Source organism: Nyctibius grandis, chromosome 2 (assembly GCF_013368605.1).
Source record: "Nyctibius grandis isolate bNycGra1 chromosome 2, bNycGra1.pri, whole genome shotgun sequence".
NCBI lineage: Eukaryota > Metazoa > Chordata > Aves > Nyctibiiformes > Nyctibiidae > Nyctibius > Nyctibius grandis.
In genome coordinates, this window is record NC_090659.1 from 87,737,570 (window position 1) to 87,756,369 (window position 18,800).

An 18,800-nucleotide genomic window follows, 5' to 3' on the forward strand; every position below is an offset into this window, starting at 1 on the left:
CTGTAGAAGAAGAAATTATGATCTTTTGTGGATAAAATCAGGGGTTTTTTTTAAGACTTTCAGATGGAGATCCTATTCACTAATTTAAGTAAATTCTTTTCTGTTGATTGTATATCATCAAAGCTATTTACTTGGAGAGTAATAAAACAGACTTTGACTTAACTGAAGTGTCTGCCTTTTCTGCTGAGTAATGGGGAAATGCTAGGGTGTGTTTGCTAGAGCTGATTCAGTGTTAGAAGGATTGAATATTTCATCTCAGAAGAGCGGTCTTATCAGTAGACCAGTGAGTGTTTTAAGAAAGAACACAATCTTTCTGTTGTTTTCTTACTATTATGGAAGCTTAGCCACTGGGTAACCAGGAGCACAAGAGTTGTAAGTTGAGAAAGAGAGCAGGCTACAGGGACCCTGACTGTTGCCTGGTAGTTATAGTAGTCATCTTAGGAAGGGACAGAACTGAGCTACTGAAAGTATATACCATAATTTAATGTCTGAGATGCTCTCTACTTCCAGAACCTCAAAGTAGCCATTTTTAGCCAACCTAGCTGACTGTAATTAGAGTGGGATTCAGGTGCCCAAAGGTAGGTGTCTATATGTAAATATAGGTATCTAAGTGTTCAGGAAGCTCCAGGGCATCTGAGGACTCTTCAGATGATCAGATGAAGGTGACATGTTTAGATTCCCTTACCTGTGTTCACAAGACGTTCACGTGTGAGTGTCCAAGCTCCCCATATGGACTCCCGAATTCAGCTGAAGCTGAGTCCCACCTCTGAATTCCTACTTCTGGCAAGTTTTCAGGTTAAGTAGTGTTGAATGGGTTTAAGCTTTTGTTTTGAAATACTAGGAAATAAATTATCCATTTTCAAAATACTTTTTGTCTAGCATTAATAATTCTTGCCATCCTTTAGTTGGATGTGTTACACTTGAAATTCTTATTCTGCATTCTTATTTGCTTCTTGGTGTTCTGTTTGCATAGTGCCTATGAAGCATATTCTTTCTTTAAAAATAATGTTTAAAAAAAGACAACAGAAATGTTCGTGGAATCAGTAAAGGTGCTAGCTAGCAGTATTTAATCATTTGCTTTTTACACTTGGTTACGTTAATTTGTGTGTTGCTAATTTACATTCTACTGTCTTCAAGGAGGAGTGTTGTCTTTGGAGTGTATGGTAATGATGCATATGTAATACCATTTGCCTGCAATAATGCAAGAAACGTAGAATCTGAGATTTTTAAGCCTATTTTATTTTTCTTGATAGAATTTAATAAAACATCTTCCTGAACAAGAACAATTGAATGCATTGTCCAAGTTCAAGAACGAGTACAATAATTTGTCTGAGCCGGAGCAGTTTGGAGTTGTGGTGAGTTCTGTTTTGTTATAACTTTTTTTTGTCCTTTCTTGAAATATAGTTTTAATATAATATTATAGAAACAATATCAGCTACTTCTTCCAAATTTATGAAGAAGTTCCAGACCTGGAGAAAAGTGCAAGTACTGCCTTTTAATTGGACTTTTAGTGGACATCTCCATGGATGTGGAAGGCTTGATTGTTGGAATATTACTGTTGGAATCATTTGGGAGTCTCTTTCTTTAAAAAAGTAATTTAGTTTACAAAAAAAAAAAAAAAAAGAGTGCTATTTTCTGTGGCAAAGTTTCACTGGGAGATATGGAATTATTTTTGAATTTCCATAGCTAAATTAGTTTGGCTTTACTTTCGTTTGCATTAATAAATCTTAACTTTTTCAATGAAGTTTTCTACACTTATGTTTTTCTTTCTATTCTCCATGTAAATGAGAAGACAATACTGTAGTTATCACTATATTAACCTATTCTGCCTCCTTCCTCCTATGTTTTATAGTAAGTTCTGCCAACAGTACTTGTAGTCACTTTTTCCATTCCCAGTGGGAAGATAAGTTTATAATATTTCCCAGGTTGAATTAACAAAGGAAGAATGGAAGAGAGAAAAGAAAATACTGCTAATTCAGTGCTGGCAGTTGATGCTTTTTGTGGTAATATAGTTTGGATATAATTAATAATAGCTTATAATTCATAGTTGTTAATTATTTCATCCAGACAAACACAGAATAATGCTATTTCTTTTCCTGGGTGCATATAACTATATATGTATTTGATTTCTTTTTTTTTTTTTTTTTTTATTTCTTTTTGTCTACTCCTAGTGTTTCAAGCTAAGATGGTCATTGTTAGCTTTGTTTGGGGGGATTTCCCTGGGAGGAAATAAGTCTTTTAGATGTATCTGTGGGCTTCAGGAAAAGGAGTATCATGTCTTTGTACCAGTAGTCACTTACTGTTGGTAGCTGTTCGTAGTTATCTGTGTGGATATCAAATACCTGTACTTAAATATTGGAACAGCTGGAGTACAGGTGTGGGATATAAGAGCACCGATCACTATTCTGAATCAACTCAAGAATGGTGGTCGGGTTAGGAAACACCACTGCATTGAATTGGTGCCGGTTACAGATGTGACATAGGCAGTCATCTTTGAGTATAGGTACTTGTAAAAAAAACCTAGTTCTGAAGTCGTCCTTTTGCTGAAAGCTGTTGCTGCTGTTCATTTTTGATCCATCTTTAACAAGAGTAACAGTCATTGTGCATGTTTGACTTCTGAAGGAACAACCAGATTCCCACTAACAGTGCAAGTGTGAGCTTTCCCTAGTTTTCCATGTAAAGCATTAAAAAAACCCAGCAAAACCAAACACTGTCATTAGGCACAATTTTTCTAGTGTCACACACCTTCTATGCATCTAGTAGGGATGACCTGAGAGAACAAGCTACAATCAGTTTTTAAGAAGAAACATTTTTCATTTCTCTTGGAGGGGGCAAGTTTTGAATGTCAGGTTTTTTTACTTTTTGAATATGGAATCTTACACATTTGCTTTTCATCAGGGTTCTTTAATCTCCATCAGCCTCTCTTACATCTTTTGTTTTATTCTGGCTGGGGAGTGGGCTGAGAATTTCTACTCATTTCTTTAACAGCTGTTGGCACAAATATGACTCTTTTCAGTATAGCTATTGTTTTGTTTTTTTTTCCTTAAAATTGGTGTTTTATGCCTCACTTTTTGCTATTCTTTTCAAATGAGGAGAATAAAACTTAATACAAGACTTTCAGGTTTATCTTTCAGGTGAGTAGTGTCTTGCAATTATGGTATTTCAGAGAATTTGGAGAAAACATGTTAATTTTCTTTAAGGTTTTGCTTAAGGTAAAGACTGAACTATTTGACTGCTAAGGAAGAGCCTAAGTAGTGAATAAACGGATAATTACTACTTGTGTGATAATAAAAACTTTATATCTAAAACCTTCTTTTATCCTTCTGGCTTTGAATTCAAAGTCAAGATTTGATACTCTGAAAGAAACAGCTAGACCCTTACTGAGATACTGGCATGCTGTGACTGTTACAGTATTGTATGTTTTACTTCAATCAAAGTTAATTAACTTTGTTGTTGGCTTAAAGACATTGAGGGCATGACTTTAAACAGTTCAGGTTCCCTTCATGAGTGTGGCTTGGGGTTTGTTTTTTTTTTTTTGGAGACTCTATGGGTTGCTTTTGTGTTTTCTGCAATTATCCTCTTCTTTTTTTAAGTTATTTCGCACTTTTATGTTCTCTGTTCATCCAGCAGTAAGTGTAAAATAAATCCTTTATTACCCTTATCTTCTCTTCCAGACTTTAGGTTTTCTTTAAGTAAACTACATTATTTTCCTGTATGCTCTTTCTTTCACATATTCCATGCTGATGTCTCAGAACACAGATATTATCACCTATTATTGAGAAGTTTGTTTTTTGGGAATCTTTTTTGGCTTGTGCGCAGCCATATACTATTTTATGAAAACTATGTTAAATCTGTTCATCTCATTAAGCGCTTTAACTTAGCTTCACAATATTATCTTAAGTTGATGTTGTTTTGCATGTTGTATTTTGTTGCTCAAATTCTTGATGAAGTATGCTTGTGCTTGCCAAAATTTAAATATTCAATTGCATTTTGTTTTACTATGGTTCATGTTTTGTACATGGTTTACTCAGCGCAATAAACTTCCTCCTGAAGTAATTTAACCTTTGTATTATTTTCTTGGAGGTTTTATTGATTATGACTGATATTGAGCAATATAATTGATAAAACTTTTTAATGGTGAAGACTATTTTCGTGTTTAGAAATGAGTAGTCATATGACAGCATACTTACAATGTGAGACCTATCTGAGATGAATAGGGTTTCATCTAGATGATCATCTTGGTAGGTAACTGTTGACAGAAGGTTGTTTTTTTTTGTGGTTTGTTTTTTGTTTTTCCCCTGATGCTTTCTCCAGTGCGCAGTGTAAGCATTATGTTGCTTTAAGACTTAAAACATTTAGGAATATTGATTTATTTTGCAGGTACTGCTTTCCTACTGAGAAAAAAATATTGGCTTACAGAAATTTTTTTTCTAATTTTGGATGGAGTCTCTATCATCAGATCAAATAAACATGTTTAAGGAGAATCATAAAATAGTTTGGGTTGAAAGTGACCTCCAAAGATCATCTTTTACAACCCCCGAATTAGATCATTTAGTAGTGTCAGTCTCACTTGTTTTCAGTGAAGTTGATATAATAGTTACTAGACTGATACTTCAAATGCAGTCATCTGTTTAACATATTTTCATTGACAAACTATTGCCATACCACCCTTTAGGTCTTGCTCCTGAGTACAGGTGTATATTTGGCTTTCATCTGAAACAAAACCCAGTGTGTTTGCCATCAACAGTGATGCTTTGCATTTCACACATCTTTCTCCAAAGGCTCTTGTTCTTATGTAGTCTTATCCTGCCCTAGAAGATTTCATTATACCAAAGGTATACCATATAGCCTATTTTGTTGAGTCTTTTTCATAAGAGATGATAAAGGCACTGAAACACTGAACTATTTTGCTAAAATTAATTGGACAAAGAAGAATACTGATTAAGTATCTTTCTACCACACAAACAAGATGATGAAACACTGGAGAACTGTTGCATTGTTTTTTGAATTTGTCTGTGATTTGTCCTTTTTTTGGTCTTCACAGTCAAGGAGTGAATTGGAAACCACTGGTAGGGTTTTGAATATTGTAAGAAAATTATAATTAAACTCACATCATGTATCTTATAAGTTTTTTGAATATTTTAGTGAAAGAAGAGTTGGAAACACAGAAATAATAAATTAGAAATAAATACTGGGATGTCAAGCAATAGTTTTTTAAGAAGAAAAATAAAAAGTATTAACTACATGGTGATTTATCCCAGTTTAAGAAGATATTTTTACTAAATAACAATTGAGATTTCTGAAATAAATAACTGGACTTGCGAAATCATTGTTACAAATAAAGCCTTTCTTTAACCTCACATTTTTTGTTTGACATTTCTAAATCAGGCCTGGGCAATTGTATGTTAGCTACAAAACTAATATTTACCTGACTGCACTTTTTGTGCTGAACTATGCTATATACCTTTTTTTTTTTTCAAAGAATTTGTAGAAAAGGATTAGGTACGTGTATAAAGAATTTCCTGCACTGTTAGAGCAGTGTAAGGTAGTTCTTTTGTATGACAAAGTTTGAGGAGGAAATTTTCAGTAGGATAAGAATATTCAACACAATGTCCATTGATTCATATAGGAGTTGCTTTTCTTTTACATTTTGTCATCTTCATTTTTTTGACGATCCCAGATTTTGTTCTCAGCCAGATTTAAAATTTTTAACTCGTTTTCTTCTTAATGCAAACAGTTTGGCATTTAGTTTGTCTGTCTTTGCCAAATATTTGTCTCCTCAGTTTTTTGGACAAGTAGAAACACTTGTCCATGTACTGTTATTTCCATTCATGCTTGCAGTAACTTTTTTCTCTCTGAATTTTTTTACTTCGAAACTTGGTCCATTGAATAATCTTTAGAATACGTCTCACCTGTCATTTAGACATTCACTCTGCTATATCAGTATAACTAATGACTCTTACCCAAACATGTTTAGCTATGTTCTTACTTATCTTCATCCCTGTTACAGAATTGATGGTTTATCTGTTCCTTGTACTCCACTTTTGATTATGAGCTCATTGCTGGGTTTTGTCCTTCTATTTTCCTCATGTAAACAAATTTTTTACATTTTTTTTCTATTTCAATTTCCTTCTCACCCTTACTCTCTAGCTAGCAAAAGTTCCTTATCTTGATTGTGTGAAATTCTTAAAGGTTGGTCTCTTTCAAAACTGTGTTGTACAAAGAAGTGATCCTCTCTGTGTAAGAAATTCTCAATCACTTCTTCCAAAGGCCAAGGCCTACTAGCTTTGAGTATATTTATCAGCTGTGGTATTGTTTCCTTTTACTGAAGCCCTGACAGCTTCACTTGCTCAGTTTTCTCTCTCAGTTCCATGAAATACCTGCTAAAAAATTTCCTGCCAAAAGTTGAAGAGTTTCTCATATTTACCTGCACATAATTGTATTGTCCCCCATTCTAGCTGTTATTTCTGACCTAAGAGGAAAGGCTGAGGGAGCTGGGGTTGTTTAGCCTGGAGGAGGCTCAGAGGTGACCTTATTGCAGTCTACAACTACCTGAAGGGAGGCTGTAGTGAAATGGGAGTCGGCCTCTTCTCCCGGGCAACTAGCGATGGGACAAGAGGACACAGCCTCAAGCTTCGCCAGGGGAAGTTCATGTTGGACATTAGGAAGCATTTCTTTTCAGAAAGGGTTATTAGACATTGGAATGGGCTGCCCATGGAGGTGGTGAAGTCACCATCTCTGAATGTGTTTAAGAAAAGACTGGACATGGCCCTTAGTGCCATGGTCTAATTGACATGGTGGTGTCAGCGCAACGGTTGGACTCAATGATCCCTGAGGTCCCTTCCAACCTGGTTGATTCTGTGATTTGGTCATCTCGTATTTCAGCTTCCTTTTGACTTTAATGGTTTTGTCTGGGTAGCATAGCATGATGTCCATCTTTAATACTGATGACCATGCAATGTGTCCAGTTACAGCTGAGACAGAAACCAATATGCATAGCTGTTTTAGCTGTGTGGTTGGGTGGTGGTTTTTTGTTTGGTTGATTGTTTTTTTCCTGTTAGTATAACTCTCAGGGAAAGTTGTGTGGCTTTTGAGGAGCAACAGAGGCTTTCCGTGGCTATGTGAGCTAATCTAACATCATTTTAGTTCCACTTCATTAGAGTATGTTTTTACTTCCTACTCCAGGTACTGACAGTGTTCTGTCATGAGTCCCCTGTTGGCTCACCTGGGGACAGCTCTACTTTTCTTATCTCTCGCTTAGGCCATCTAAAAGACCCCATTTGGATGCCAAGTGAAGATACTGATAACTTCAGAAAAAATAATGTTCATTTAGATATACTCTTGAGGGAAACTTAAAAGGAGAAACACCACCATGGGTAATCTTAAGTATAAAGAACAGGTGAAATAAAGGGATTTGGACCATGGAGGTCTGATTAAAGTTCACAGGAAAGGAACTTAGGGATGACAAAGAAAAATATAGGTGTGTTGAAGAAAGCAAAACAAGTTTCTGGATCAACTGGTTTATTGGGAAACATGACTTGTAGAGTAGTTTTTCAACAAGAACTCCTATAAACCTATTTTAACAACAGATTATCTTGTAAATAAATAGGAAGTCCCAGTTAAATGCTATTCTAAGTCATCGTTAACAGTTGTGTAGGACTTCTTGAAAATAAGAACAAAAACAAGTAATGGAGATCACTTTCTCAAATACAGCATAATTAGGAGTGTGATCCAGTGATACAGTGGTATTAATTTCAGGCAAGCAAGGCTAGAGCCTTTTATGAAACATAGTGTGAGAAAAGAAACAATATGTACTTATTTGAGAGACTGCTGGACAGCTGAAAAATAAACCATTGTTCATTCAAATTGTTTTTAATAAAGCTGTTATAGATATGTGTGAGTCAACATTTGTTCAGTTCTTTTTGAATGTATATTATTCAATTACTGAAGATTATCTTATATTATTGTTCATTTGTATTAATTAGATCTCACTGAGTTTTTTTCTGAGATATTAAAATTGTAAGGGTGTCCTGGTTTGGCCCAAACCAGGCCAATTAGTCTTAGAGAAACCAAGGTCACTGCTAAATTCCTCACTGCTTATGAGTGAAGAGCCGAAGGGGGGTCGCACCTGCAGGGAGGAACAAACAGGGCAGGTGACCCAAGATTGACCAACGAGGTATTCCATCCCATACATGTCATTCTCACTTTCCTATTTATCACTAACCCACTGCCTCCTGGAGGTGGGGCCCAGGAGGGAGGGGCCCTCCTGTCTCCCACTGATTGGTACCAGCTTTGCCAATTCTCAAGTTAAAAGCCTGCAGGTGTGATGGCAGGGGGAGCTACTGCATTTTCCCCACTGCCTGTGCTGGGGGAGCAACTCTGCCTGAGGAGGATTTCCAAGCTCTCGATCTTGGTTTTTGTATATATTTGATTATTTCTATTATTCTTATTATACTCTTTTTCATTACTATAGTTTATTAAAACTGTTTTAACTTTCCAACCCATAAGTCTCTCTCCCTTTTCCCTTTCCCTTTCCCTTGGGGGGGGGGAGAGAGGGTTAACAGAGAGCATCTGCCACCAGGTTAATAGCCAGCCCAGCTTTAAACCGTGACAAAGGGTCATGAAGCAACTGATGAGAGGAATTTTATTGCTTGCTTGTTTGAAGTAAACTTTCTGAACTTTCTTCTAAGTCAAAGGATAAATGTGAAGGAGAAGTTTACAATAACCTAGAGCTTTTAAGTTTCAGGCTTGCATGGAAAAATGAGCATAGAAAGAAACTTCTCAGTGTGAGATCTTATGGAAAGGACAAAGTGATTTTTACTTACAAAATCTTGATGTAAATTGATTTTTGCCTGCTCAGTCTCTTATAGATTTAACTCACTTGTTCTTTCATACCCACATTCTTCTGAGCACCATGATGTGCATGTTCAAGCAGTCTGTCCAGGATCACTGATGTGCAGCACAGAAGACAAGGGACTTTCTCAACACCATATTATGTCTCTCTGTTTCTTGATTGATGAGATTAAGGTAGTTTTTGGACAGATCTTTTATATGATCAGGAGTCATTAGTTGCCATGAAGTTGTCTTTATCTCAGAATCTCCTAACTTCAGCTTCCTGTAAAACTTAGACCAGGTTTCTGCCCACTGTTTTCTTTCCCTTGTTTGGAATCTGTTTAAAATACATACTTACAGTTTGATGGTGGGCTGATAAGAAAAAGAATAATATATGTGTCACACTGCAACCTGCTGGGAACGGTGTCTTGAGAACAAATACAGCTCATTCTCTTGACCCTTGTGCTGCTGTGTCTTCTGCTGCTTACATGCACACATTTCTATTCGTACTAACCTTAATATTTCTGTTAAATAACTATATAGCAGGAAGAAATCATATTGACCTAATGATGTGGCCAGAGTAAAAAGGTCTTTCATGAATGTCTATCCTACAGACAGAAAGTGCCACTGAGAAAAAGAAGACATTGAACTCTTTTTACTCACTTCTGTAAATCTGTTCAGCAAGAAAACATGCACTTGAAACATGCACTTGAAAAAGAACTTGTTGACAGACAACTCTCCTTTTTTATTTGTGGAGTAAATATGGTGTTTAAAAGACTATGGAAATGATAAATATACATCTAAGTACTTCAGATATGTTGATATAATTTACATTTCAAACAATACTTTTTTTTGGGGTGGTGGTTGGATACATTACAGTTTCTTTGTGTTGGAAGCATCATAATCCAGATTACAGTAGCCGTCCTCTTGTTGCTCTGTTGTGACTGACCCTTGAATAATTTCATTTTAGCTGGGTACTTCTTTTTACTGAAGAGTTTTTGAGAAGTATAGATTGCTTATTGACAGTGAAAAATATTTTAGGAACATCGGTGAATCAAGATTTAAATGACAGTGATTGTAGAGTTAAAGTCTGTAGTTAACAAATTCAGTTCTGATGAACAGTGTGAATTGTAATGGATCATAAGTCAGATGTGAATTGTACATGAAACTGAAATGTAGAAGTACAAATATAACCTGCAAAACTTGTAAATTTTCCTCTCTTCACCACTGCTGAATCCTCAGCTAGAATATTACATCCACTTTGGAGGTGTTTAGTACATCAGTGGGTGGACCAAAACAGAGACTCCAGAGATGGCTAATGAAGATAGCTATGGAAACATGATATGAAGAAATGTTGTTTGTAAGTTCTTTAACTTAAGCCCAAGGCAGAGCGTTCTCTCAAAATGTGCATAGGAAGACTGGAAAAAGGAAGGGAATAATTTATCATAGAATCATAGAATAGTTTGGGTTGGAAGGGACCTTTAAAGGTCATCTAGTCCAACCCCCCTACAGTGATCAGGGACACCTTCAACTAGATCAGGTTGCTCAAAGCCCTGTTGTACGTAGTAGGCTTACATTTTTGGCAACAAAGATACAGGTGAGATAGTGGGCAAATTTTTTTAGTAGTGGGAATAAAAAAACAATAGAATTGACTGAATAGGGAGACTGTGGAGTGTGTAATTGGACATCTTTTTGAGCAGACAAAGCTAATAACCTTTTTGGGTGACATAGTTGATTCTCCCATAGGAAAGCAGAATGGAGTGAAGGATATTTCCCTGCTTATCCTGTATATACAGTGACAAAAATGTCCAAACATTGCAATTAGTATGATATCACTACTTAAATACATACTTTTAAGAACACTTTTCTAAGGAGAATAAACACCTTGCACCTAGGATATCATATCACAAATCTCAGCTAAAGCCTGTGTCATAGTGTGATTATATGATCTCTGCCTTTACCAAGCAAGCCACTTGAAAATTTGGCTCAAACTGGCAAGCTGGATTTTATTAGGAGATTAATGTTAAGGAGTTGGTAACACAGAATGATATCTCAAGTTATAATTTTAAATTCAGAAAAAGAGATTCTGGAATGACAAAGATTTACTGAATTCATCTGCATTGCTGTTTTATGCTGAAAATACTTGAGGAAAATGTTGGATGGATTGGGTTTTTTTCCTTACTCTTCAATATATTTGTATTTGAGAGGAAGCAAAATAATGGTTGATTAAAATAGCTTGTTGCAGGTGATGATTGAGAGAATCTGCATAGCTTTTACATTTTGTTTGAGGTCCTGCAATCCTTTATTCATTTTTGATCTATAAATGTTGTTTTGCATATACAGTCCTTCATGTCCTTGGTGGCCTTTCCTGTTTTTGTACTAAAATCATTCAGGGAATAATAGTGACCAAAACCATCCAAATTCAGTTGTCATCACTTTTTATGTTGGTTCTGAGTATTATTCAATATTTTGAAAGCAACTTCTTAACAATCTTGTATCCCACTATTTTTAGCAGTTGTGGGGATGGTAAATCACTAGGTGACATTTTAAGGCTGTGTCTGTACTAATCAACTAAAGAGCACAGGAGAATACTTTTGGACATTGAACCTTAATTGTCCATAGTGCTAATTTGTTAGAATAGACATGGATATGCTTTTGGCCTGTGCAGAATTGCACTTTCCCAAACAATTTCTGGGCACATTTGGGGGATAGCAAGAGATCTCATGAGCTGAGCATCCAGTCTCAGATAGTTGAGGACTCAAGAGTAAGACAGAGGCAGATAGGTTTATTAAGGCAAGTGTGATGGTTACAAAGAACATCTTCCCTTTTTCATCATGGGGAAGATGGAGCAACACATCATAGGAAAGTCTGGTACAAGCATATTCCAGCTGTTCAGAACCTGAGTGTGTAGCAGGCATCCCTGCACCTCTTGGGCCTGACATCTCAGGGGTTTTTTTGGGGGCACAGATGTGCATGGCAATATTTGGTCCCATATCAGGTGGCTCTAGATCTTTGCCCCCACCCTCCCCAAATTATTTTGGGATGCAGTTTATATAAATGACTACCAGAATACTCAAAATATAACTGATTCTTTAGAGAGCTGGATGTTGTTACGATAGATTAGGCTTTCTTTCTGCTCCAGCTAAGAATGTTCTGTAACTATAGTTCCCCACCAAACCCCAGCAGTGCACATCCACCTCTCCCCACTGTCTTGCCCACACAACAATGCTAAGGCTTCAGGACTATCCATGCCAACGTCTGTTAACTTCCTGTTGCACCAGGAACCGTTCCCAAAAGTAGTTCTGATTTGGTTATGCTGCATGGAGGGAGCTGAATCCAGTAGTAAGCATGTAGACTTGTCAGTGCCTGTATTCCTTAGTGGTATAAAATAGTCCTGGACATATTTAATTTATTAATATGGTTTTAAATTCGTAAATGCAATTCCATTTAAAAAAATCATAATTTTGACATTCTTTATAAACACTTCTGATGTAAAAAGTTGCTAATACTTGTCAGGATGCAATAAGTGGACATTTGACCTCAGATGTAGGCAACTGTACTAGCAGTCTCACACCTGAGAAGAGTGTCTCAAGAGCCACATGTGATAGCTCCTGCTTTATTGCTTTTCTTAAAACTTGAGATATTTAGAATTAGGTTCCCATATTGTCCGTAAGTGAAAAAAAAAGAAACAGATTTTTTTCTTGGTCGCTTATTATTTACTCAAAGATAAAATTGAGGGAATTATAAAACATTGTTTCAGAAATAATTAATGCCCAGACCTTGTGAAATACACTGATAGCTAACCCAAATAGAATTTGGCAAGCAATCCTCATGTGGCTTCACAGCTTGTTCATTGATGGATGTGTTTTTAATGAGTTCGTACCAAAGGAAAAGATTTCACTAGAGTGAATTGAAGATTAAAGTGAGGCCTAATGAAGGCTAGTTTGTCTTAAGTAATTCAGCAGACACTTAAAATGATCAATTCCATATTCAGCTGATGGTTTCACCTGTATGTCCTCATTGAGCGTAACTCAGAATGTATTAATGTTTTCACTGTTGTCTGGAAAATATCATACTATCACTGTATCTGCAGAGGTGTAGTCTGACTTTCCTAATACTTGATGCTTGGGCACAGCCACACCTAGAGACATTTCAGTTTGTTTAAAATCCTGAAGTGGTGAGGTGCATCTGTGCACCTATGAGATATTTTGATTGTGTTAATTTCTATTGGTAAACCTTACCTCCTTCTGTTGTCTTCTAGAAGTCATGTGTACCTGCTGCTCTGCCTTGTCAGTGTTCTCTGTCAGCAATTCCAGCCCTTCCAGGAGTGTTGCCAAAGATTAAATTCCTTTTATATTGCCATCTGTGACAGTTAAAAAATCTTTATGACAAATTGTAGTTGAGTTACTTCTGTTTTTTAGAGGGAGAACATCCTTAACTCCTGTAATGTTTTGTGTCTTTCAAACCTTGAACCTGGATAGGGTGGAGAACCAGGCTCCAGAAATATCTTCTGAAAGTGGCCATCATGATCTGCACTGACCTGAGTGTTTGCAATTGCTATTGGATTGGATTGGATTATGTTAATTCCTCTGTATCACTGAAAAATTGTGATGCTGAATCATAGAGGAATGTTCCTGTAAAAGTTTCAGTACCAGCAGGTCTCACTCTTATACCTGTTCAGTTCCAGTAAAAAACTGATTTAGGTAGCTAATATAAAGAATAGGTTAAAAAAAATCTTTTTGCTTTCTAATGTTAATTCAGATGGCTGGAAGAGGTTGGTTGTTGTTTCTTCTAGCACACATATAGGCTATCTCTTTCAGTTTTCTTGGCAGATATCTCTACAACTTCAGATCAATAAGGTGATTTGTCTGAAGGCTCCTCATCTTTTGCCTCCAGCCATTCACTTTGCAGATTCCTCTAAATGTCTCAAGAACCTGTCCTGAATCTGATTTGATGCTTTTACTTCACTAGACATGTAAGCAATCCTCTAATGTTCATGTTGTGATTTCAACATCTTAAGAAAAACACTTCTGTTTTGAGTAAGGACCATGATCAGTACATGATCCTGCCATTTTGACTCTGAGCATCTTCAAGGTTTTCTTGGAATTTAGCCACCTAAATAGAGTGAGGCATCCAAATGACTGGCTAATGTAGGGTAGCTGTGCTGAAAGAGTCTTGAGGCTAGTCAATAACTCTTAGATCCATGGAGCTTGAAATTACTATGCAGATATTTCAACTGTTCCAGCTTCAGACTTCAGAGCTCAATAGAGCTCCTATGGAGCCCAAATGCTTTAGGATTTACTTTCCCTGTGATCATTTTGTAGAACTAGGGAACTTTCTCCAAGGTATGCAAGCTGTCTTCCACAGCCTTCACTTATGTGACACTTCATGTCAGACTGTTTTTGCCACAGATTGTGTGGTTCCAGATACACTAAATAATCATATAGATAAAAAATCCACAGCCATTATTGAATTCTCTATTGACAGGACTACAGAAGATCTACAGTGGAATGCTTTTTCCTTACCAGAACTATCATCATCATAGACACATACCTTCCTGCTTAGGAAATTAACTTGGACACCTTGCTGGGTCAGTAGAGAAGTCTATACTAAATATGAATATGCTAAAGATCCGAGCTTTTTTGGAACAAGTCATGTCTGTCACATCAAAGACATCATAATCAGCTGCTATTGTGATCTGTTACCACTGTGTATTGCTTAAATAATTACATAACACCAAATTCCACTTTTATGTTGGAGATATTATGGTGGTTCAACCTGATGGAAAGTACCAAGACTGCTGTCATAGTTTTCAGACATTCCCATCCAGACCTTGATCATCTGTCTGTACCTTCATGGCCTGTGTGTTGGGAGACTCAAAGTAATATTGTAGACTTACTTTTTATTAGGAGGCGGATTCCGCGTAGTAGAAAGACAGAAGATGAGGCATTTATTTTAGAGCTAAGCTGATCAGATTTTTCCATCTGGAATACAGCTAGTTCTGTTTTACTTTTAGAAACTTTTCTCCATTTGGTTTGATATTATATTATTCTATTTTAAATTCCTCAATGACTTCTGCCCTTGACTTCTGGTATAAATTTATTTATTTTTGCTCTCTGGCTGAGTTAGACTTTTACCTATATTAAACTCTTGACTTTGTTTCCCATGAGGAAAGCTTTTCAGTCTAGTGGCATCTGCTCCATATGTACCTTTTAATGAAAATAGCTTTTCTGACATCTGTTAGGTCTGCTAAAAATAGAAGAATTTAGGAAATTCAGACCCTCCTCCTCTTGGATGGTTCCTTTTTAGGAAAATGCCATTGTCTAAATTCAACTTGGAGAAATAAAAGCTGTCTCTGCGCTCCATTCTGATCAAGATGCCAGTAAATCTGACGTATTTTTTGGATTGTATTTTTTGGATAAGACAAAAAAATCACCTCTTTCTTTTCATAGTAGAACATACCTATCTGTGAGTTTCGGCATGAAGGCTGTAAACTCATTTTATTTTTCAGCTGTCTTGTAGCCCCCATTGGCAATTTGGATGTATTTCATAAGACAAGTGCCTTCTAGAGTATTCAGAAGGAATGCTCCCATTTCTGAGATCTGCAGACTGGACTTGCTGGTCCATCTTTGTTGAACATAATGCCGTCAAAAACAGTACCGGGGATTTTCTGCACTGTAAGTCAGTGCACTGTCATCCACAAGACAAGAGAAGGCTACCTGTGTGCAGCTAGGAGGTAATTGATAGGTGTTGTTCCTGTGTCCCTTATAGTACACTCCCTTCTCTTCTGTCCTGTATATCCTTTAGGAAGATCTTGGATTTGCAAGAAATTGAGTCAATGGTGCAAATTCAAGCTGTTTATAATTCAAACTGGATAAATAGAGTAGCTGGACATGCCCTCTATCAGTGCTAGTAAGGCTGAAAAGTCATCAGTCCAATTGTTTGCATGTACACCGATCCACATTGTAAGTATAAAGACTTTCTGAGTTCTCGTAAGTAACTTTCATTTTGAGTTGGCAGTTCTTGACATTATTATAATTTATTTGGGAAAAAGAGTGTGTCAAAGATGAAGAAATATGTTCTATTTCCACATAGCCATAAAAACAACTCAACAAAAATAATGTTCCATTATTGTGGATTGACATCCCGTACACTGAAATAGTGTTTGGTGTTTCCAGAATGCTGGTGGTCTTCACTAAGATTTGGGCATGTTGACTTCAAACACTGCAGGGTGTCCATTTTTCTTCTTTAAACGTGATAAAAGGTCTGTTAAGGTATCAGTTCTTCCTTACTTGAATTTTTTTTTCTGCTTTTCAAGTGCCTGAGTCTAAAGATAAGCGTTAGGAATTCACACTTTTTACCTATCCACTCTGTAGAGTTCACTGATGCTGCAATGATGAAAACTATACCTTTTCCACCCAGGATGCCCCTCCAGTTTACTCTTTTAGTCAGCTTGGCTGTAACTGATTTTTTACTTCTTGGATGGGAAGACTTTCAGGTGGTCTGACAGCCGCAGCACTGTTGGTCCTTTAAGAAAGGTATGTTGTGAAACTAGAACCTTTGCAGTGTGTTTTTCTATATGACCTTGTGGTAAGATGAATCACATTCAGTGATCAAAATGTAATGTCAGTGTAACTTCTGAGACATGTTCCTTTACACCAACAAAGCAGACAGTGAAAGTACATGTTTACCAGATGGCACACTCTTGGAGGTGCCGTCTGATTTATGGTGTATTTGAGAGAAAAATTTCTCTTTGCTGTTGGATAAAGGGCTGTGAGTGCTACTACTGGATAGGTCAACTCAGTTATCAATTCCCATTTGGACTTGCACATAGTGAGAATGTTCTTGTGGACTATTACTTGAAAAATAGAACAATTTGTTACCCATACATTGAGTTCTCTGACATGTGTAGTCCACTCACTCTTTAGCTTTCTACTTCAACTTTGCTTTTTAGTTATTTGGATTGTCTGTTTTCAGGATTCTGCTATGTCCTGGTTTCGCTGGGATAGAATCTTAGGATCAGTTTTCTGTTCAGAAAAGCTGTATTTTTGAGAAGACTGCAGCACCCAATACGGCGGGACCAAAGCTGATATGACACTTTGTTTTAGTTTGTGGCCAGCCACGGTACGCAGGTTCCCATGGTGATCAAGACCGTTATCAGTTTCGAGTTAGCCAGGTGCTAAAGCTAGGAGGAGTGAAAGCCAGGGCAGCTGACCGAGGCTGGCCGACAGAAGTATTCCATACCATAAACATGACACTCACTAGAAATTGGGAAGTTTGCTGAGGATGGGCCTCCTCCATAATGGCTGCTATCCCTGGAGGGGCTCGCCCGTCATTCCACTCCCGAGGCCTGCTCTCCCGTTTGTTGTGACTCATGCAGTGTTCGACATCCAGTGTTCATTGGGCTGAGTATAACTCTGTGTACTTATTACTAGCATTAGTATTAGTATTAGTTTTGTTACTCTATTGAATCTGTTTGCCTTTCAACCCACGGGTCTCCTTTCCTTTTCCCGATTCCTCCTCTTGGCTGGGAAGGGGTCATTGGGGGACAGAACAGCTGGCTATAGTTTAGCCCCCAAATGCGGGCTAAATGGAGACACACTATAAGGACATAAATAAACTTATGTTCTTATATGCTGAGTATAAAAAAAGTATAGGGCATGAACATAAGCTTCTTAACATTGCAACACTTAAATTCTTAGCAACTCTTGTGATAAGATGTATGGATTTTACAGTTTGAAGGTATCTGTAGACTACACATCACAAAGAAAGCCATGTATTGCTAAGGGAACTCTCCACCTCCTCACTTCTCAATTATTGACTTAGCAAACAGGTAAACAAATAGTACCAACAACATACATTGTACATGAACAATGGATTTCAGAGTGTTTAGAAAACAATAATTTAAAAAAGCCCAGTGGCATTTCTGGCATGTGCTTCTGTTTCTGATTTTTTAGATTACATACTTCTGCATCCATCTGTAAGACTTATGTACAGAACTTGTTAATTTGTTGTATTTCAACTGGTTCTGATGAAAACTTTGCATCTTTCATGCATATGTGCTTGCTCATATTTGTGCAACACATCTTTTGTGATCTAAAGTGCCTGATTATTTCAGTTTCAAGAATCTGCCTGTCTGAGAAGCCAAGAGTCAATAAACGATGCATCATCTGCTGGTTCTGTAGTGTCTTGAGTTTGGCATAATTTAAAATCAATGCAATTTACACTTTATTTTGTTAGTTCCCATGATTTGGTATTAATAATTGTCTGTATTGCACCCTGAGTAGGGACAAATATTAAAAATCTGGAGAATTTCGATGGAGTTTTTTGTTTTTTCTAGTCTAGTCTCAGATTTTTCCTGAACAGAGAACAAAACTTATAATTAAGAATATTCTTCTCAATATACTGAGAAGCAGTAGTACACGTATAAATCTAGTAAGTGGATTGTTTGAGGAAAGTAGTTAATACTGATTCTTCCTGATGGAGCTGGGAGAATGACTTTGTGATACTTGCCTCTGTCCAGTACCTTAATATTCTTTTAGGTATTTATTCCTAAATTAGGTGTAAAGTTGTAAGAGTGCTATGTTCATTTTAGGTGGGTTTTAAGTTTTTCCATTTCTGTTTCATTGTGAAATGCCCTATTTAAATTCAAGTCCCATTGTCCTTGCTTACCCATTCTTAAGTAAGAATTTTACCACACTATTGGATGCTATTTAGTGTATGATGAGTACAGAATATCTGCCTACAGTTGGTACTGAGCTAACATTCAAACTGTATACATTTTAGTGTTTTACTTCAGGACCATGCTGGAGGCAGTCTGTGAACTAAAGCTCAGTAGTAGAGTTGAGTTTCAGCCTAGTTTAAATTGAAAGATGTCCTGTTTGCATGCTCTGCTCTGTGATGCAAACTGAAGTGTGGTTATTGGAAAGGATTACTTATTTTGCTTCAAGATTTCTTATCTGAACTAA

General features: G+C 36.8%; 1 protein-coding gene across 1 annotated transcript in view; it reads left to right on the forward strand.

The window, feature by feature from the left end:
- Nucleotides 1-18,800, forward strand: part of DIAPH3 (diaphanous related formin 3) — a 277,067-nt gene that overhangs the window by 126,881 nt on the left and 131,386 nt on the right. The window contains exon 20 of the mRNA XM_068421846.1: nt 1,254-1,355. Within this exon, the coding sequence (XP_068277947.1) occupies nt 1,254-1,355 (102 nt within the window). The remainder of the gene's footprint in view (nt 1-1,253; nt 1,356-18,800) is intronic.